The 21,871-nt window shown below is 38.6% G+C and overlaps 1 protein-coding gene and 1 long non-coding RNA gene across 5 annotated transcripts; one reads left to right on the forward strand and one right to left on the reverse strand.

Annotated features, from left to right (window-relative positions):
• Positions 1 to 906: 906 nt before the first annotated feature.
• On the reverse strand, positions 907 to 21,648 carry LOC126235874 (uncharacterized). 3 transcript variants are annotated; one of them, XR_007544827.1, is made up of 4 exons: positions 21,472 to 21,648; positions 15,480 to 15,608; positions 14,470 to 14,639; positions 907 to 1,157 (listed from the first exon to the last, which is right to left on the reverse strand). It is a non-coding gene; the product is annotated as an uncharacterized LOC126235874 (long non-coding RNA). The 3 variants fall into 3 exon arrangements; XR_007544825.1 differs by having other exon boundaries at positions 15,462 to 15,608; XR_007544826.1 differs by lacking the exon at positions 15,480 to 15,608.
• On the forward strand, positions 18,411 to 21,417 carry LOC126235862 (UPF0545 protein C22orf39 homolog). Of its 2 annotated transcripts, XM_049944763.1 has the most exons (4): positions 18,411 to 18,482; positions 18,559 to 18,625; positions 18,704 to 18,868; positions 21,059 to 21,417. In XM_049944763.1, the coding sequence occupies exons 2-4, from the start codon at positions 18,581 to 18,583 to the stop codon at positions 21,284 to 21,286; spliced, it is 438 nt and encodes a 145-aa protein (XP_049800720.1). In that variant the 5' UTR covers positions 18,411 to 18,482; positions 18,559 to 18,580; the 3' UTR covers positions 21,287 to 21,417. The 2 variants fall into 2 exon arrangements, with proteins under 2 accessions (XP_049800720.1, XP_049800728.1); XM_049944771.1 differs by lacking the exon at positions 18,411 to 18,482 and having other exon boundaries at positions 18,486 to 18,625.
• Positions 21,649 to 21,871: the final 223 nt, after the last annotated feature.

Genomic DNA, 21,871 nt, shown 5'->3' on the forward strand with positions numbered 1-21,871 from the left:
ACATCAACATCATCAACATGTCTGAAACACATTATTATATGGAAGTGAAAGTATAGGCTGCAGGGGAAGGAGGGAGGAGGGGAATGGCAAAGAAGAGAATCAAAGCATTTGAGTTGTGGTGCTACAGAGTAATGTTGAGATTTAGGGGGACTGGTAAGCTAAAATGAGAGCATTCTTTGCAGTGTCAGTGAGGATAGAAATCTCTTGAAAACATTTACAAGAAGAAGGGACAAGATAGTAGGGCATAAATTAAGATGCAAGGGAACAGTATCCATTACGCTAGAGAAAGATGTAGAGGGTAAAATCTGTAGGAAAATCAGAGCGTTTTGAACAAACACTTGAGGACATTGGATGTAAATGCTACTCTGAGATGAACAGGTCGGCACAGGAGATGAGGTCATGGCTGGCTGCATCTAACAAGTCAGATGAAAAATTTTTGTTGTTGTTGTTGTTGTTGTTGTTCTTCTTCTTCTTCTGCCTCTTCCCATTTCTTCTGTAGGCTTGGCAGTGTTATATGAATTGAGGCAATGTTAGTGATGGTTGGTGACTGGATGCTCCTCTTGACACCAACACTTCCCCAGGATGGAATCTGTGTACCCCCAGTGTCTGCATCTAGAGTAAATCTATGTTCAAGTGTGAGAATGTTTTTGTAAATGTTTGCATAGCGTGTATCCGAAGTGGAAAATTGGTATCAACTCATCACTCACCTTGTTAAGGATTTCCCAAACTGTGTTCTATGGAACATTGGTGTTCCATGGAAAATAAATAAGCAGTCCTATTTATAACATGGTGTTTTTTCCTGTAACATTTTGATCATACTAATTCTTTTCTTTAATGTCATTATAATTTCTGTGTTATTAGTTATGTTTTGAAACTGAAGTAATCACAAGTTTTCCTCATTTTTTTTTAATTTTATTAACCTTAAAAATACATGAGGTGTTCCATCAATGTACCAGGATTACTTCAAAAGAAAAGTTTGGAAACTCCTGATCTAGTTGGATGTGGGGAACCGTCTAACAATCACTTCTGGGCTGGCTGGCTCATCAGCCATCATCATTAATCCTTGATGCAGATTTGGTATCAGGCAGGTTTGCCTCCATGTCCCGGAAGCAAAGCTAAAGCATTTGGCTTTTCAAGTGGGTTAACCAGTCACCTTACTGAGGACCAAAACAAAAAAAGTTGGCTTGTCTAGTATCATCATAATTAAATTATTAATTACATTATTAAATTATTAATTATTATTAAATTATTAATTAAATTATCTGCTGATGAATAAGTACAAGCAACTAATTATGATTCTCAGTTACTGCTTAATTCCAGCATTACTTTATTTTCTAGCTTAAGATGCTACATAAAAACATGTGAGTGAATAAATGGAAGCTAATTTATTCATCGATCATGTATTCTATGAAGGTCATTCAATGAAAAATGCTTAATTTTAAAAAGTCATTAGTATATATAAGAAAATATCCTTTTAGGTGCATAAAATTTTATGTTTCTTCTGCTGTACACAAAGCTTTGAACAATTCCAGCTAATGGCATACGTATAGTGAACCATAAAAATGGCATCTGTGTAAGACACTCATTAGAATCAATGTGCTGTAATTGAATTCCTGCGAAAAATAAACCTTTTTGGGCATTAATAAATGTTTGGGTGCAAAGTATTGTAATGATGCTGATGCACTTGAAGGGGGCACTGTTTGGTGATGGGTAAAGAGAGTTAAAAATGTCAGGAAATGCACAAACTGTGTCCATGATGAGCCACATACAGAATCAGAATGTCCTGTCACAAACATTGGTCCCAATGTGGTGAACTGCGCAGACGTCATTATTCATGTGGGCTGGTGCATCACAACTTGACAATTGGCCCCACAGCAATTGGTGAGTATTGAAGTGCATGTGTGCAATGAGTGAGACTCTTGGATATTCAGAGATGAGCTCAAGATTGGTTCCATGTATGCTCACAACAGGTCACATAATTTTTTCAAGAAAATCCATTTCGTCTGAACTGTTGGAATGGTTTGAGGCCAGAGTAGAGGCCCTTCGGTCATGGACTGGTACAGGTGATAAAATTCAGGTGCATCACTTTGAGCTGGAAACAAAAAGGCAGTCTTTGGAGTGGCACCACCATCAGTCACCAAAAATGAAATGCAGTGCCACTCCCTCTCTGTCAAAGTGATGACTACTATCTTCTGGGATGCTGATGGTGCCATTCTTGTGGGTGTGTTGCCAAAATCATCAACCACTTATCAGAGGCATATGTGAAGACTCTGAACAAACTCAAGAACCATTTCTGACATTTTCGGTTTGACAACAATCAAAAAGAAATCTGGTCAAACACAACAATGCTTGCCCACACACAGGTCTCTCAACATGGGGACACACTGCCAAACTGGGCTGGACTTCACTGCCTCATCCATTCTATAGCCCAGACTTGGAGCCCTCGGAGTTTCATCTATTTGGGCCACCTAAGGATTCTATACATGAAATACACTTTGAAGATGTTGAGAGCACAATTGGTGCACTGAATACATGGCTATGAGCACAGACCACAGCTATTAACAATGGAGAATACTTGCTCTTACGCGACACTGGCATAAGGTCATAGAACATGATTGAGACCATGTAAAAAAATAGTATATGTAAAAGAAATGTTGATCAACATTGTCACAAAATCTTAACTTTTGAGGATAAGTGTGTTCTGAGTAAAAAATTGAGGGCATTATTTATCAAATGAATCTCGTGGTATCTAATTTCTAGCAGAGGACATAAAAGATGTCAGTTTCCAATTTACTGCTTTACATTTTCTGGCAGATTTTAAAAGATTTCTATGCCAGCATATTGGATCATTTCTAAATTTCAAAGTGGATCAATATCTCTGTCATTTCGCTTCTAGACAGTAGTATTTCCAGCTTACAAACATTTATTTTTAATGGAAACAGAACTGTGGAAAATTTACTGAAGTAAATACAACAATTCTTAATGTGGCTTCCATATAATGTTTAATAACAACTGCCATCTGCATTGTTTCTATTGGATGATTACTTAATTGGCTTTAGCTGTATGCCACACAAAAGAATGACACTTCCTGCCATTAAAGGTGAGGAGGAAGAAATAAAAGCTTTGCAGTTTGTCATTGACACTGTAGGTCCTTCAAACACAGCAAAGGAGTTAGAAGACCAGCTGAATGGAATAGATAGTGTCTCAAAAAGAGGTTATATGATAAATGTCAACAAAGGTCAAACAAATGTAATGGAAAGTGGATAAATTAAATCAGGCTTTTCTGAGGGAAATAGATAAGGAACTAAGACACTAAAAGTAGAAGATGAGATTTGCTATTTGGGAAGCAAAATAACTGACAATGGCCAAAATAGACAGGGTATAAAATGCAGACTGGCAATAGCAAGAACAGTGTTTGTGAGAAAGTGAAGTTGTTAACTTTGAATATAAATGTTAGGAGGTTGTATCTGAAAGTGCCTGGAGGGTAGCTTTCTATGGAAGTGAAACATGAACAATAAGTAAATCAGACAAGACAAGAATATAAGATTTTTAAAAGTGGTGCTACAGAAAATGCTGAAGACTGCACGAGTAGATAGGATAACTGATGAGGGAGAACTGAATCAAACTACGAAGAAAAGAAATTTATGGCACAACTAGAATAAAAAAAGAATCAATTGGTGGAAAACACCCTGAAGCATCAATGAATCATTAGTTTGGTAACAGAGGGAGACGCGTTTTGTTGGGAAGGCGTGGGGTGGTGGGTTGTGAGGGGACTTGTAGAGAGAGATGAAAGCTCAGCTACAGTAAGCAGGTTTAAGTGGATGTACGAGGGTTGTACCAAAAGTAAGGTTCCCATATTTTTTACAAATAGAAAACATTGTTTATTGTTATTAATTTATACATCCTTGAAAAGCTTACATTTTTGTCTATTTTTCAACATAGTCTCCATTTTTTTTTACACACTTTTGAAGACAGTGCTCCAGCTTTTGTACTCCTAAGTCAAAGAAGTCTCTCATCAACCCCTAGAGGAAGCATGTGACCTCTCCTCGGACTTCATCATTGCTCTTGAAGTGTTTGCCACCTAAGTGTTTCTTTAGCATGGGGAAGAGGTGATAATCGCTGGGGGCTATGTCTGGGCTGCACAGGGGATGGGGCATAACAGTCCACCCAAATTTCATCAAAATCTCGTGTGTTTGACAAGTGACGTGGGGTCAAGTGTTGTCATAAAGAAGCACTATTCCCTCCTTCAATCGACCTCTCCAGTGATTCTGGACTGCTTGCCAGTTTGGTCAATGTTTCACAATATCTGTCTGAGTTTATTGTTGTCCCCGGTTGCATGAAATCGATGAGGAGCACACCCTTCAGATCCCAAAACACAGTCACCATAACCTCTCCTGCCGACTGCATTTGTCTGAATTTCTTTGGTGGCAGTGAACTGGAGTGACACCACTGACAAGATTGTTGTTTTGTTTCAGGTGTGTAACGAAACACCCATGTTTCATCTCCCGTGATGATAGAGTCCAACAACTTCTCCTTGTTGCCTCCCCCCTCACACTGTTGAAGAACCTTGCAAGCACAGACAAGGCATTGCTCCTTGTGTCCATCAGTCAGCATCCAGGGGACCGAGCAAGCACACACCATGCGATAACCCAACATTTCTGTTAAAGTTGTTTCAACTGTGCCGTGGAAGGCATCAGGAATGCATTCAACAAGTTCACGGACAGTGACTCTCTGATATTTGAGCAGCTCACTGCTGATCTTCTGGAAAGTCGCATTCAAAACAGGCGGTCTTCCACTCCGTTTTTCATAGTGAACTTCCATGCGACCCTCAGCAAAAGCCCTGCACCATTTGCGGACGTGCTGAATAGACACACGCACTCTTCACCAAACACCTCAGTCAGCTGCTGATGAATCTCTATGGGCAGTAACTTCCTTGCATGGAGAAACCGGACAACTGTTCAAACCTCGCACTTGGTGGTAGCGGTGATCAACACTTCCATCTCTGATGGCTGCCAAGCCAACACCGAGTGACGTAGTGAATCGTGGATGGGCAGGCTCGAGAGTTGGGGAACCAATGTGCACAGCACTGTTGTCGGATTTAGCATAGCACCTTCTCTCAAGGCTGTAGCTCATTGGGAACTGTACTTCTGGTACAAACCTCATAGGTTGCAGTAGATATGCAGAGATGGAGAGGCTTGCCTAGACAGTCTGTGTGGAGAGCTGCCTTAAACCACTCTTTGGACTGAAGACCACAACAACAAGTGAAGATGTACATACATGCAACTGCAAAACATCACAAAATATGTGGCAGAGGGTTTTTGTGTTGTGATATACATTAAGGTTTCTACCCATTTCTTTTATGAATGGAGTGTGAGATAAATGTTTGCTTGGACAACCTTGTATGAGCTGCTATTACCAAAAACTCTGCAGTATCAGTACATAGGGGACTGAAAAATATTGTGACCTGAAAGCCAGTTCTTGAAGATTTCTAAGAAGGTTCTCGTGCAATACATGGCATCTTCCTTCAAGTGTCCACAAATTACAAATTTCAAAGTCAAAGAAACCTATGACCATTCATGTTTTCTTTGTAGACATATGTTGCCCCCTGTTATTCTGACTCGATACAGATCTCACAAATTTGAATAATATTTTAGTATCAGCTGTACAAGTACTTTGTAAGTTTTCCTGTTGTTATCAAACTAGTTTCCCATTCATACTAATAAAGCAAATGCTGCCATATAGTTGACCTAAAATTGAGTTTACGTGACTATTACTCTTCATATCTCTTCATCTGTTACTCCTAGGTACTTGTAGAGGACTGCTTAGTTGAGACTCATTAACTGTGTAGTGGAATGATACTACAGAGTTAAGTTTCATGAGGAACATAAGTTTACAGTGCTGTATGTTAAAAGATAGTTGCCAATCTTTGCACCCATCTAATAACTTGCCAAGATCCACTTGCTATTACTACAGTCTGTACCAAATATAATGTCCTGGTAGATAAATGCTTAAGTTGCAAAAAGTTTGAGATTGCAGCTAATACTATTTGCTACGTCATTAAACATGTAACATGAACAATAACGGTGCTGAAATAGTTCATGAGTGGATGGCCACATGTCAGTGTCCAATGGGCACAATATTTTGAGAAGCAGCCACATTGCCATCATCAGGTGCACTGATGAATTGACTGTCTATGATCTGCCACTATGTCCTGCCACTCTGTCAGCAGTCTGCATCCGGGGAGAGGACTGTGTCTACATCTACATCTACATCTACATACATACTCCGAAAGCCACCATATTGCACACAGCAAAGGGCACTCTGTACCACTACTAGTCATTTCCTTTCCTTTTCCACTTACAAATAGAGCAAAGGAAAAACGACTATGTATATGCCTCCACACTCATTCTTATTTCTCTTACCTTATCATCATGGTCTTATGAAAGACATACATTGGCAGCAGTAGAATCGTTATACAGTTAGCTTTAAATGCTGGTTCTCTGAATTTTCTCAATAGTGTTCCTTGAAATGCCTTCTCTCCAGGGATTCTCATTTGAGTTCCCAAAGAATCTCTGTAATACTTGTGTGTTGTTCAAACCTACCAGTAACAAATCTAGCACACCACCTCTGAAATGCTTCCATGTTTTCCTTTAATCCAATCTGGTGCAGAAGACAAACACTCAGGTAGTACTCAAGAATGGGCCATACTAGTGTCCTACATGTGGTCTTCTTTACAGGTAAATCACACTTTCTTAAAATTCATCCAAAAAACTGAAGTCAATCATTTCCCTTGCTTACTACAATCCTTACATGCTTGTTTCATTTTGTATAACTTTATAATGTTAAGTCTAGATATTTAATCAATGTAACTGAGTCAATCAGCACACAATTAATGCTATCGTCAAATATTACAGGTTTGTTTTCCTTACTCATCTCCATTAACTTGTATTTTTCTGTCTTTAAAGCTAGCTGCCTTTCATCACACCAACTAGAAATTTTGTCTAAGTCATCTTGTATTCTCCTACAGTGACTCAATGATGACACTTCCCATAGACCACAGCACCATCAGCGAACAGCTGCAGACTGCTGCTTGCCCTGTCTGCCAAATCATTTATTGTACACAGAAAATAATAGTGAACATATCACACTTTGCTGGGGCACTCCAGATGATATCCTTGTCTCTGATGAACACTCTTCATTGAGGACAACATACTGGGTTCCGTTACTTAAGAAATCTTCAAGTCACTCACATATCTGGGAACCTATTCCATAAGCTCGTACCTCCATTAACAGTCTGCATTGGGGAACCGTGGTAAATGCTTTTCAGAAATCGAGAAATATGGAATCTGCCTGTTGCTCTTCATCCAGTGGTCGAAGGACATCACGTGAAAAAAGGACAAGCTGAGTTTCACATGGCTGATGATTTCTAAAACTGTGCTGATTCATGGGCAGAAGCTTTTCCATCTCAAGGAAACTTATTATATTCAAACGGATAATATGTTCAAGAATTCTGAAGCAAACCGATGTTAATGATACTGGTTTGTAATTCTGCGGGTCCATTCTTTTACCATTTTTATATAGAGGAGTCACCCACACTTTTTTCCAGTTGCTTGGGACTTTACACTGGATGAGAGATTTGCAATAAATGCAAGCTAATTATGGGGACAGTGCCACAGAGCACTCTTCGTAAAACTGAAAAATGAAATGTCGTGTGGCTAGGGCCTCCCGCTGAGTAGTAGACCGGTCGCCTCGTGCAAGTATTTTGAGTTGACACCACTTCGGCAACTTGCATGTTGATGAGGATGATATGATGATGATGAAGATAACACAACACCCAGTCCCTGACCAGAGAAAATCTCTAATCCAGCAGGGAATCGACACTGGGCCCCTTTGCACAGCATTCGTAAAACTGAATTGGGATTTCATCTGGTCCTGGTGACTTACTTTTTTTCAACTCTTTCAGTTGTTTCTCTATGCCAGGGATGTTTATTACTATGTCCTTACAGTCAAACAATGGTACGTTTGTATGATTCTATGGCATGAACAATTTCTGAAACACAAAATTTGAAACTTTGGCTTTCCTTTTGCTATCTTCTGCTACCATAGCAGACTGGTCAATGAGTTGCTGGACAGAAGCCTTCAACCTGCTTAGCGATTTTATGCAGGACCAAGATTTTCTTGGATTCTTGGCAAGATCTTTTGCTAAGGTATGATGGTAGTAGTTATTGTATGCTGCAAACCTTGATCTTTTTACAGACAAACGAATGTCTACTAACTTTTGTCAGTAGTCATTAGGGCATTCTCTTTTGAATCAAAAGTGCAACAGCCTTTAGTTTCTTGTTGTTTTCTGAATTTCATTATTAAACCACAGTGGGCATTTTCCATACTTTCGTTTTTCATACTCAGCGCATGAATTACAATCCATTTAAATTTTGCTCATAATTCTTCCACATCCATCATACTCTTACCCTTCCAGCTGACACATCTGTCCATCTGCAGTGTACACCCAGGCACGCATACTGGATGTGTGTCTGCTATGGCTCTGCCTGCCTCTGAGGTTGTGGGATTTCTCCAACCTCTTCTCAACCAGACTAAGTGCGTATTCCCAAGCCTTTACTAATGATGTAGCCACTGTCACTTTTGATCAGCAGTTTCCTTACTTAAATCTCAATTGGTTCTTTAATGATAAAGTCCCTGAAGTTAGACAACTGTGTTGTCATGGAACATTGCCTATAGGAATTACATGGAATGGATTACAACCACACTGAGGTTCCAATACAGACATCTCACTTCTGAGACTCTGTCAGTACAGAATTTATCAACACTCAAGTAAGGGAACTGCCAAGCAATAGAGATAGTGGCAAAATCTTAAATAATACCTGGGAACCCAGCACTTCTACTACAAATCTATACTCTGCAAGACACTGTGAAGTGCATGGCAAGGGGTACATCTCATGGTACCAGTTAACTGTCTGATTAAGAAGAGGATGTAGATATCCCACATCAAACTGACTTCAGGGGCAGTCAGACCAACAACAGAAGTGCTAATAACATGTGTCACTGGGAGTGAACTGTGAACCACGGACAGTGTGACATGTTGGCAGGAGGAGGGGAGGGGGAGGAGATGTTGGACATGCACCCACCCCTTGCTGCATATTGTGCCATGCTACCTCCTACGAAGTCAGCTCATCAATGCACCTGATGATGGTGCTTGGCATGGTTGCTTCCCGAAATATTGTGCCCATCAGATGCTGACATCCAGCCAATCGTATGTGAATTATTTCATTATGAATTACACTTGGAGAAGCTGAGGAATCACAACAATGGCATCACTATAATAATCCGGCTCCCAAGACTGTGCTAGTGTATGATGTTTTATTTATTATCTGTTTAGGAACACAATAGGCTCATGGGTTCTATGAACACTCTGTTGTTTGAACAATAAATTCTTAGATACGACTAAGGACAACATTCCATCTGTGAGAGAGATGCATTACTCTTTGGACTGTAGTTGCTTCTTGGGGAGCTAAAGCTAAAGCGAAAAGCAGAGATAGATGACACACACTGTTACAGTATGTAATCAAGGACAGACATGTACAAATCTCAAACAGAATTGCAACTCATTGTTGTCCACCATTATAGGAAATTTTATTTTACTTTGCTATTGCGACAGATGTGTTAAAAGTACTGAAGAGAAGAGACTGTAATTTTCCTCAAGGATATATTACACTGCTGAACAGGTACTTAAACAAGTTTCATTTTATCAACACTGTATTTCCAAGAGTGAACATATGTGCAAGGCTTCTGTAGGACCTTCAGACATTTGGTTTGTGATGTTTGCATCAAGGGCTTAGGATACATTGGGAGATGTTTTTACTGATGACTGAAGTAATCTGCTCTTTGACTATACATTATCGTACCAAATGATAACTGAATTGCACTGGATCAGTTTCTGAAGCCTCTATTCAAAGTCCTAAATACTAGCAGCAATTTATAGGTGACTGGCAAGGGTTTGCAGTTGCTCCTACACAATGAGATCATTAGGCACCATTAATTAATGTATTACAATTATCAGCAGAGACTACTGAATTTTGACTGGGTGTTCTGTGCTGTCCTTAGGTTAGTTAGGTTTACGTAGTTCTAAGTTCTAGGGGACTGATGACCATAGATGTTAAGTCCCATAGTGCTCAGAGCCATTTGAACCATTTTGAACTACTGAATTTTCAACATCAGGAAAGGGTCTAATGAAAAGCATTCAAGACAGTGAAGGGAATCTGCATTTTCTCTGAATAGATAATAACAAACAATTTAATGCAACTGATGATGTTTGGTTTGTGGGGCACTCAACTGTGCAGTCATCAGTGCCTGTACAAAGTCCAAATTTTTACACAGTCCAATTTTTTTCACAGTCCAAAATTTTAATGCAATTGAACTTTAATGAACACACAGTAGGTTACAGAACTAAAGTTTGCGGAATCTATGCTTTTTCTGTGGAAAATTTAATTTTGTTCCACGTAGATCATTACTTTTGACCTCTGATATGTTCTTGGTTTCTTGTACAAATAATGGTGAGTGATATAAACTGTCCAGTTACATAAATGAGACTTCCTGTCAAAAACCTGAAAAAGCACCTTTTGCAGTGTAGATCAATGTGAGATGCACAGGAATAATGTCAATTAGGTTCTGGAAGGCACCAACATAGATTTGGAGCCACATCAACTCCAGTGGCATGGCCAGCTGTGCTTGCTTTCTCAGTTGAGGACCCACAGCATAAACAGCCCAATCGAGACGGAGTCCCCGATTCTCATTTATATTTACATCTCAGGAGTTTGGTGGCCACGGGAGTATGGTGAACTCATCTTGGTGCTCTTTAAACTGCACACGTACACTGTGAGCTGTGTGAGATATTGCAGTGTCCTGCTGGTAGAAGCCAACAGGCCTAAGAAAAACAAACTACATGTATGGGTCGACATGGCTCCAAAGGACAGATGCATACTTGTGTTGATCCGCTGTGCCACCAACATATTCTCCACATCATAATGCCACCTGCTAGGGCCTGGACTTCAACAATTGTTGCAGGGTGTTTGCTTTCAGATGTTTCATGCTGTAAACACTAACAGCCATCAGTCTGATGGAGCATAAAACATGATTCATGTGAAAAGGCCACTTGTCACCACTCAGTAGAAATCCAGCTGTGGTACTCACATGAAAATCCCAGCCTTTGTCGCTGATGACTAGCAGTCAGCATGGGTGCACGAACCAGGCACCTACTGCAAAGTTCCACGCACAGCAATGTTCTCTGAATAGTAGTTAAGGAGAAGCTGTTGGTAGCCCCTTGGTTAATCTGGGTGGTCACCTACTCAACAGTTGCAAGTCTGTTTGCCCATGCACATCTTCACAGCAATCATGCAGCCCTGTCATCTATGGCCCGAGGTGCATCACAGTCGCTTATTGCCAGTTTTGGATAGTGCCATTTTGCCAGGTACGGTATATTCTAAACATGGCGGCATGCGAACAGTTTACAAACTTAGCCAATTTGGAAATGTTTCCACCTTTGGTTGAGAGCCAATGATCATGCCCTTTGGCCATCAGATAAATCGCTCCTTTTCCACATTACAACAATGACTGCACTGTTTTCTGCAACCTCACGACACACTTTATATGCCCTCCACTGTTGGCACTGCCACCTGTCGTCCATGAGTGGTTATTGCATATTGATGTTGAATATAGGTGGTGGTCACTTTAATGTGACTGAACCATCTATAATGGTATTCATGTGGATGCTGCCTGACTTTGTATGTAGGTGTGACTTATCCTCTTTCCAGTTGCTATAATAGAATCAGCGAAAGAAGATCCCTGCCAGATGGCAGTATTGATGCCAATTTTAAACTGCAAAGCACAGACAGCTGCAGGCAAAACCAATATTTGCCTATAGAGCTGCAATGCTGCTGAGGCATTGCCATAATAACTCCTACAAAATTTCATTACCTCACTGATTGAGGTAGACACACGCAGTAGCAGTGCCAAGCCCACTACAACTGTCAGGGATCTTCTTTCATCAACTCTATTATAGGAATGGTTCTCTGTTTATGGAACTTCAAGTATGTATTATAGTCAAGAGTACAATCAATTCAGTTGGAATTGGAAATTACGTACAGAATATTGCAGTTATTCCACTGGGCCCTGGAGTCTAGCTGAGCTGCTCTTCAATATTGCTAGTATTGATTGTACTATTTCTCTCATCTTCGCATCTACATTTACACACATACTCTGCAATCTCCTTGAAGTGATTGACAGAGGATAAGTCTGACTGCACAGTGTATTACAATTTTTTTCAATTCCATTCCCGTGTAGAACACAGGAAGAATGACTGCTTAAATACCCCTGTGTGCATTACAATTAATCTAATCTCTTCTTTGCTGTCCCAACAGGAACAATACATATGAGGCTGCACATATTCCTACATTCCTCATTTAATACTGGTACTGGTTCTTGAAACATTGTAAGTAAGCTTTTGTCAGATTGTTACTATCTGTCTTTCAGCATCTGCCATTTCAGATTTTTTTAAGCATTTCTATGACACCCTACCATGGGTCATATAAATGTCCACATTTACATCTACACACTGCAAAATGTTGTGAAGTGCATGCAGAGTTCACTTCCCATTGTTCTAATTATTATGGCTTCTTCCCATTCCATTCCTGTATGGAGCACATGATGAATGACTGTTTAAATGCCTCTGTGCACACTATAATTAATATCATCTTGTCCTCATGATCCCTGGGGTGGGGATGTGGGGGTGGTGGTGGGGGTAGTATGATATTCCTAGAGTCATTATTGCAAGCCATTTCTTAAAAGATTGTATTTAGGCTTTCTCAGGATAGTTTGCATCTATCTTCAAGTGTCTGGCAGTTCTTTTTCTTCAGCATCCCTGTCACATTCTCTGATGGCTCAAATAAACATGTGACCATTCACACTGCTCTTCTATATTTTGCTGTGAGTCCTGTTTGGTAGGAGTACCACACACCTGAGTAATATTCTAGAATGGGTCACACAAGTAGCTTATAAGCAATCTGTTTTGTACACTGACTGCATTTCCATAGCATTTTACCAATAAACCATTGTAGACTGATTGTATTTCCATAGTATTCTACCAATACACCAACATCTACCACCTGCTTTACTTATGACTGAAAATAAGACATACTTTGCTTTGTATACAAGGTGTTTAAAAAAAAGTGTTGAATATTTTCAGAGGTGGTAGTAACCATCAAAACAAGAAAAAAAAGTCCAATAAACTTGGGCTCTAAAATGCATATCTTAAGAGCTATGAGCACTTGTCTGTCTACAATACTCTGAAACATCTCTCTTCAACTGCAAGTGCTTTGCTTTTCATAGTTTGGGAGGAGGTAGCATGAACCGAAACAAGAACAAAATGTCCAGCAAACATAGGCTCTAAAGCACATACCTTCAGAGCTATGTGTGCTTATCCATCTTCACTACTGTGAAACACATCTCTTCTACTGAACAGGTGGTCACATCTTTTCAGGTATTCATTTGGAGCCAATGTTTACTGGATTTTTTTTTTCTTGTTTTGGTCCATATCACTTCCTCCAAGAATATGGAAATTAAAGAGGTGGCAATAGAAGAGATGTGTTCCACGGTATGAAGGTGAAAAGTGCTCATAGCTTATAAAGTACGCATTTTTGAGCCCATGTTTACTGGATTTTTTGTTCTTTATTTTGATGGCTACTACCACTTCTCAAAATATTTGACAGTTTTTTTTAACAAATTATGTTATCAATATCCTCTACTAGATCTATTTGGTATGGGTCTCACAATTTAGGGCAGTATTCTAGGATGCAATCCTAAACACATTGAGTTGCAGACAGGCACAATGAAAAGACTATTACACATCTAGCATTCAGCCACAGCCGTCCTCAGAAAAACGCACACACACATTCACACAAGCAAGATTTCACACACTCATGACCATCAAGTGCGGCAGTGCGGACTGGAATGTAACTGTCTTATTAAGGGGCAGTCTCTAGTGGGGCAGGGAAGGGGGAGAGAAGAGTGCTGTCTGACAGAGCATGCAGGGACTTGATGAAGGCATGAGAAGACCACCAAGTGCAGTGAGGAGGCTGTGGGGCAGGGAGGTGGGTGGTGGGGGACAGGGTGAAAAGGAGAGAAGCAGCAAAAGAGAAAGACAGGCAGGTATGTAGGCAGAGGGCGGCATACAGTGAAGGTGAAAAGATGTGAAGAGGGAGGAGGTGATAGGACAGAGGAGGCGGAAACTGTTGGGTGGAGGGTGTGTGGCCAGTAGGTTACTGTAGGTTAGGCTGGAATAATTTTGGGAGTGGAGAATGTGTTGTAAGGGTAACTCTCATCTGCACAATTCAGAAAAATTGGTGGAGGAGGGGGGATCCCGATGGCCTGGGTTGTGAAGCAGCCATTGAAATCACTTACATTATGTTCAGCTGCATGTTGTGCCACAGGGTGGTCTACCATGCTCTAGGCCACAGTTTGGAGGTGGCCGCTCATCCTGGTGGAGAGTTTGGTTGTCCTAATATTACTGATATTCCAACCTGGAGTTTCTTCTGATAACTCTCCATCCAAGGTAACATGCAGCATCCTCCCTACCAAGAATGCCTCAATTTAGTTACAAATTTTGTTTGACACACCATATTGACTATACTTTTATTAATAAGTGTTGGTGTCAAACTGAGACAAATGCTTTTTAGAAACCAAGTGAAGTGCAGCAATTGAATGGTGACAACTTTCTATGATTTTGCCAGTTAGGAACATTTGATGGCATGTTTCCACACTTCACTCTTTGTTCTGTTATTATCTATTTAAATTTATGTTTCATCAACCAATACCTGGATGCCAATACTTGTGTCACAGAAAAACTTAACAGGTTTGCAAAATTGTTCTGTAGTTTGGGGAAGTCCTCCATTAACAAACCAATTTTTCACATTGTCCTTCTGGTCATTGAGTATACTTCAATTAACACCCACTTAACTGGTATCTTTCATGCAGTAGATCCTCTTCCTTAAGATGCTTTGTAATATGGGTTTTATATGAATGAATCTCTGCATCTTTACTTACTTTCTAGATACATAGTTTTTCTAAAATTTGATTGACTATTACCTTGAAACTGAGCCACAGATCCTCTGCATATCCACTGCATAAATTAAATGATTGTAGCTTGTGTCCAAAAATTGGTTACCTTTCTCCTTAAACAGTTTATTTGTGCACAATATTTTTTGGATTATTTGAGAAGGATGTTACTAATGTAAAGTGTACACAGCATTACAAAATTCTATTATAAAATGTTTACATTTATTATTATTATCACCACTCAAATACTGCATTATTGTTTCCAAAGAAAAAAGTTTGTTCATCTAAATACATTTTGTTACTAGTGAGATATTGTAATGAGAATGTCGGTTACATACATATTACATGTTTCTTACAAACAAAGTAGTGCCAAACACTCATCATGTGTCTGAAAGCTAGCAAAGCTTTCAGTCTTTAGTCTTTAGTGTGTGCCTGTTGATGACAAATCAATGCTTCTGCTATTCGGTGAGTGGTCTCCTGTACTCCTAAAATATATTACACACATTAGTAGAAATGCAAACAAGAATATTACCTTACTACAGATTTATAAAATTCTACTGGTTTAAAATCACACTATAGTATGTCTGAAAACTGAAGAATGAAAAGGTATGTCCCCACTCTCTCTACACAGCGGCATCAGGAGCAGCACCTTCAGGAGAATTTCATTGAAGCGGACTCCAGCAAAATCCTACATTCTTGATTTTGTGATCTCTTTTACAGTTCAAGTTGGCAGAAAAATGTCTGCCACTGGGCTTGCCTAATATAGCTAATGAACAACAATTGGCATCTAACATAATTCATTTAAGCTGTCAACATTGAATCTATTTCTTTACAAATGGCTTAAATGTTTGAAATATTGAAGGTAGTACAGATAAAATACAAGGTGCAACAGGTTATTTACTGCTTGCACTGAAACCCGACTGCAATTATAAGACTCTAAGGACATGAAAGGGAAGCAAAGATGAGAAGAGTGTGAGACAGCACTGTAACCTATCCTCAGTGTAATTCGATCTGTGGTGTGAGCTATCAGTAAAGGAAACCAAGGAGAAATTTGGAAATGTAATTAAAGTTCATGGAAAAGAAATGAAACCTTTGAGGTTTGCCAATGACAACGTAATTCTGAAAAGCGGGCAAAGAACTTGGAAGAGCAGTTAAAAGGAATGATTTTGAAAAGAGATTATCAGATGAAAAATCAACAATAGTAAAATAAAGGTATCGTACTGTAGTCAAATTAAATCAGGTGATGCTGAGGAAATTAAATCTGGCAATGAGACACTAAAGGTAGGCAATGAGTTTTGCTATTTGGGCAGTAAAATAACTGAGGATGGCCAACGTAGAAATGACATAAAATGCACACTGGAAATAACACAAAAGAGTAATATCTTAACATCTAATATAAATTCGTGTTCGGCAGTATTTTATGATGGCAAATTTCTGGAGTGTAATCTCGTACAGAAATGAAATTGGGACAATAAGAAGTTCAGACAGAAAGAGAACAGAATCTTTTGAAATGTGGCACTACAGAAGAATGTTTTAAGATTAGACATGTAGATCGAGTCATTAATGAAGTGCTACTGAATTGAAGTGGGGAAACATAACTTTATGGCAGAACTTGGCTACAGAAAGGCATCAGTTGATATAAGATACATTCTGATGCACAGTAATGGAATAGTAGTCGGTTCAGTAATGGATGGAAGTGATAATTTTTTTAACAGGAGATTTAGGCATGAATACAATGATGTTAAAACGGCATAAGCTGCAGTAGTTTCTCAGATAATAAGAAGCTGGCATTGGGTCGCAGAGAGAGTTGCATGTGAAATGTGTTTTATTCATCTCATAACGTACACAATTTAAGAACATATGTCTGATGTATAGGAGACATGTCAATGTTACAATTTGCTTATTTAAAATTTTGTAACAGTTACAATAATACTTTGTGGAGCGGTTACTTACTTGAAATTCATCAAACTTACAGTATTAACATCTACTATAATTACCATAAATTTTTATTCCATTTTAGGGATCCAGCTCAAAGTATCACTCTGTCCTTCATGAAATCTTCCACAGAGTAGTAGCATCGTTCAATTAGAAAATCATGTAACTTGCCTTTTAAAATATTTATCTTCATATTCATTATGCCACACCCTTTAATTGTGTTGTGAATTTTCATGGCTATATACTGAGGAGTCTGAGCACGCAGTTTTAAGCGATGAGAGATGAGCATATAGCTCTCTTTATGTCTCGTGTCATATGAGTGTTCAAAATGATCTCTCTCTCTCTCTCTCTGACTTTTTATTTTTTAATAAATCAGCTCTGCTGCGTAGGAAAAGAACCACCTCAAAGATGTATAAAGAGGGGACAGTTAATATTATTAGGTCTTTAAATAATGGTCGACATAAAGCATTTCAGAGCACATGTTGCGAATGATTCTTTTTTGTAACTTTAAAATTCGTGTAACATTTCCCGAGTTTCCCCAAAAAATTATGCCAAACCGAATAATCGATTCAAAGTAGCTACAATATGCTATTTTCTTGTGGCCATATCAGTGCCACAGGCTAAAGGTACCATTGCAAAGGCAAGGCTGTTTAATTTATTTGCTAGATATTCTATATGAGAATTCCAACTCAAAGTTCTAAGTTTATTCCCAGGAACCTGAATCAGTCAAGTTCTTCCATTTTTTGATTGTTGTGAGTGACACGGATTTCTTCAGTTTTTGAATGTTTGGTTTTAAAACTCATCATGTGGGTTTTTGAAATATTTATCCTTAAGCCATTTTGACTGAACCATGTTTCCAGGTTACTTAACGTATTCATGACACTCTGTGGTATATTGTCAGAGTTTTAATTTTCAATTAGGGCAGAAGTATCATCTGCAAACTACGTTAAATGAGTATTTATATTGAGATGCAAGTCATTTACATAGAACAGGAATAAAATGGGTCCAAGGATTGGGCCTTGAGGAACACCTTGTCACACAGTTTTTCCACTCGAAGAAGGGATCCACTCCATTTGATTTGATTCCTAGCTTTTGTTTCCTCTGCAAGAGATATGTTTCAAACCAATCCCTTATTGCATACCTGTTGAGTTTGAAAAGCAACAGGGCATGGTTTATAGAGTCGAATGCTTTTGTAAGATCACAGAATATACCTGTCACCAACGAGAGAAGTATTTTGGTGACTATGTACATTTTTTAAAAAATTTTACAAACACTGCATTAAAATTGCTTTATTTGTAAAATAGTTTGTAATACTCTATATACGACGCCAATAATATAGTCTGAACAACCTTTTTGCGTAATTGATGTCAGTACGGTCGAACTCTCGTAAAGACTCGCATAACGATACCTCATCAATTCTGAATGTAAGTTAATCTCTGATATTCGCGAAATTTTCGAATACGGAATAATGCCCTTTTAAATAAATATTTCACCCCACAGGTAGTACGAGAAACCTGTGCGAATGGAGAAGACTGATGAAGCAGACAGTCCCAAAGATGCATGGATGGTACTATTGCCATAACCTATATTGTTAATATGAGTGTTTCAAAATCAAATGTAATTTCCAGAACACTTTGCTTTTCAGATACGTCCATGTGAAATTTATGATGATGAATATAGCGACTGTGCGAGCTTTAAAGCAAGATTTCATCAATATTTCGTTTTCGGAAAATTTGTTGACTGTTCTCAGTGGAAACACGATTACGAAAACTGTGTCCGCTGGAGAGACAGCAAAAATTTTAAAGCATGCGTAAGTAATACCGTTTAGCATACATAAATAAACCATTAGGTGGATTCAAAATTAATATCACAAATTTAGAAGTTCAACCTGTAGGTAGAACAAACACGCGAAACAGGTGCTTACATAACCTTTTACAAAAGGCCTCATCTGTAATCAAAACCAAATGCATTATTTTTTTATGGGGGGGGGGGGCAGATAGTCATCAATTTTACTTATATTTGGTGTAACTCTGGTGTGTCTGTATAATTTATTGTGAATAATAGTGAGCTAATGACGCTGCAAACAACACAGAATTGTGTATTTCGTTTGTAATTTAAAACGAAGTCCTAATTGAAACTGCCAGCCAAAAATAAATGTTCATACCATATTGTCTTGTTGCTATGCCCACCAACCACGGGCCTAATTCAAATTCCTGTAAGAACACCAACTTGCAAAATGTAAGTTGAACTTGCTATGTTGTAATTAAGGAATGCAAAACAAACCCAAAATCTCCCAAAGAAACAAATTACAGAAATAATTTTTGTAGTAAGCTGCATGTATAAATGTTGTTTCCTTCCTAACACATACTGCAGATGAAAAGCTTTTGGGTTTCCACCTGAATATAAGGCTGAAACTATGCAAAATAATACGTTCTTCACTTTATTTTCAGGTGTGTGTGTGTGTGTGTGTGTGTGTGTGTGTGTGTGTGTGTGTGTGTGTGTGTGTGTGTGTGTACGTACATACTGTAGTTTTTCCTTTCTAAATTCATCTGTTCATATACTTGAAACCCTGTGTGTTTACTGTAATATTTCATACAATAATTTAAGACTTATCTTGGTAATTTGTTCCACATTTGTGTCCTTAACAAGGAGGTGGTGCAGTGGTAAGACATGGATGTATATTTGGCAGGGGGTTGCTCTCCTTAATCACTTAAGGCAAATGCCAGAATGGGTCCTTCAAAAAGATACAGCCAATTACATTCCCCATTCTTCCTCAGTTCAAGCATGTGCTCTGCCCCTAATGACCACATTGTCAACACTACAGTAAAAACTAATTTTTCTTCTTTTACTTATACAGTAAAATGTGCCCACTGCAGGTTAAGACATTTATTTTATGGTGTTGCATAGCCTCAATTTTGAGAAAGTGGTATGCAACTAACCTTTCATATCTGGTCAGCATGACATTTCCTCAAATTTTGTAATAAGCCTGATCTCAAGTGCTTTATCTTAGCAGTGCCACTACTGAAACATTAAAAATTTTAGGGGACATTTTACTGTTATTCTTTGAACCCCTTCAAGGTCTGAAATTAGATATGATTGATACAGGTTCCAAACTGACCAGGAATAGTCCAGAAAAGGACTAAGGCACATTTTATCTTGCTTCACTTTCCTTTTGAAGTCTCATTATGTAGACCATATTTGCCTGGCAAATAAGAACCTCATGCATTTTACTCTCCCATGTCGTCTGTGGACACTTGAAGTTAGAATGTACCCTAAGTTATACTTGAGCGTAATCTCTTACTTGTGTTGCTGAAAATTATGAGACTGCTGTTTAAGCCATTAAAACCTTACCAATTCATTTACAGTAAAAGGAATTCAGATATGATATTTATTAAGTGACAGCCAAGAAATTGTACATAGCTTCCTTGTTCGTACTGTTGTGATTTCTACTTGTTTGCTGAAAGACAGATTTTTAATTTGCGACATACATCTAGACCTTGTCTGTCATTGTTTTTAAGTGCTCATTGTCATCAGCATATATATATAACATAATTTAGCATCTTGACACCAAAATGATATGTTGGATCCTAATAGAAAACTGGTTTATCATGAAATTAGGGCCACTATCTCTTCTCAGATCAAAAATTGGTGTGTTGCTGATACAATTAACTGTGTTCATGCATGAAACACTAAGAAATGAAAGCATGGCAGTTACAGGTTACTGGACACACACTGAATCGAATGAAACTCACTTGCTCCATTATCAGTGCACATCAGAAAGTACATCTGCACACAGCTTGGACGTGGGTGCATTTTGTTGTACCCGATTTTGTCATTTGCAAAGTGTAATAACAGTGGCAGTACTTGTGTAACACCCCATTATGAGAATTTAATAATAATAAATTAAGGATACACTTAGTACTACGTGTTTGTCTTAATTTCAAACAAAAGAAAATGCCAAAGAAAATGCCGAAATTATTGGTTTCATTTATTCTTGCAGGATGAGCTAATAAAAAGCGAGAAGAAGCGCCGATATGAACGCTTGAAGGCACATATCGACAACGACATTTGGGAGAAAAGGGATGCACCTCCAGAAGACTGGAATAAACCTCTTCCAGAATGGATGCAGAATGAGTACAAAGACACGTACTTAGCACATAAAGCGAAAGAACTTAATGATCCAAAAGCTTTCAAAGAACCAGAAAGAACATTGTGTGTGATATCGTGAAATTTACGTTAAACCAATAGTTAAACTGACTGGCGCTCATTATTATAGTGTGAAAGGGTTAATGTTGTCCACGTGGAAAAAATTAGCCTCCACTAAATAATTTTAGCGAACAAATAAATTATTAAAACCTATCTAATTCATTTCTTTTACCATTGCTTGGCAAACTGTATGTGGGAAGCACTTACGCATATTTTACCAGCGCACACCTCGCGTTAAATTTCATTCGTATCCCAGATATATAATGTATGCATTTACAAAATCATAATCTCGATCATAACAGCATTGCTGGCATCTGTTGTGCCTGTGTCATTCAATAACAAACAAAAACACATTCACATGCATCAAATCGAGCACAGCACGAAACATTTGAAAGAACAATTCCCAGCAGGAGTACCAACTGGCAAAAGCAAACAAGTTCGTAAAATCACTGGAAACTGCTGACATAGCGATTTGATCATGAAATATATGCGTGAATAGCCAAAATAAGTACGCTGCAAACTTTTCCAGTGTTTAGCGTGAGAAAGTACTAACTTGCGCGAAACGTGACTATCGAGTAAGATTCCGACCCGCGTCTTACGTAAGGTT

Source organism: Schistocerca nitens, chromosome 1, assembly GCF_023898315.1.
Source record: "Schistocerca nitens isolate TAMUIC-IGC-003100 chromosome 1, iqSchNite1.1, whole genome shotgun sequence".
Classification (NCBI taxonomy): Eukaryota; Metazoa; Arthropoda; class Insecta; order Orthoptera; family Acrididae; genus Schistocerca; species Schistocerca nitens.

Bases quoted from the DNA above. Each gene is read 5' to 3' on its own strand.
- LOC126235862 (XM_049944763.1), top strand. From the start codon at position 18,581: ATGGAGAAGACTGATGAAGCAGACAGTCCCAAAGATGCATGGATG. The intron at 18,626-18,703 runs GTACTATTGCCA...TTTGCTTTTCAG, and splicing joins GTCCCAAAGATGCATGGATG to ATACGTCCATGTGAAATTTA. The intron at 18,869-21,058 runs GTAAGTAATACC...TTATTCTTGCAG, and splicing joins GCAAAAATTTTAAAGCATGC to GATGAGCTAATAAAAAGCGA.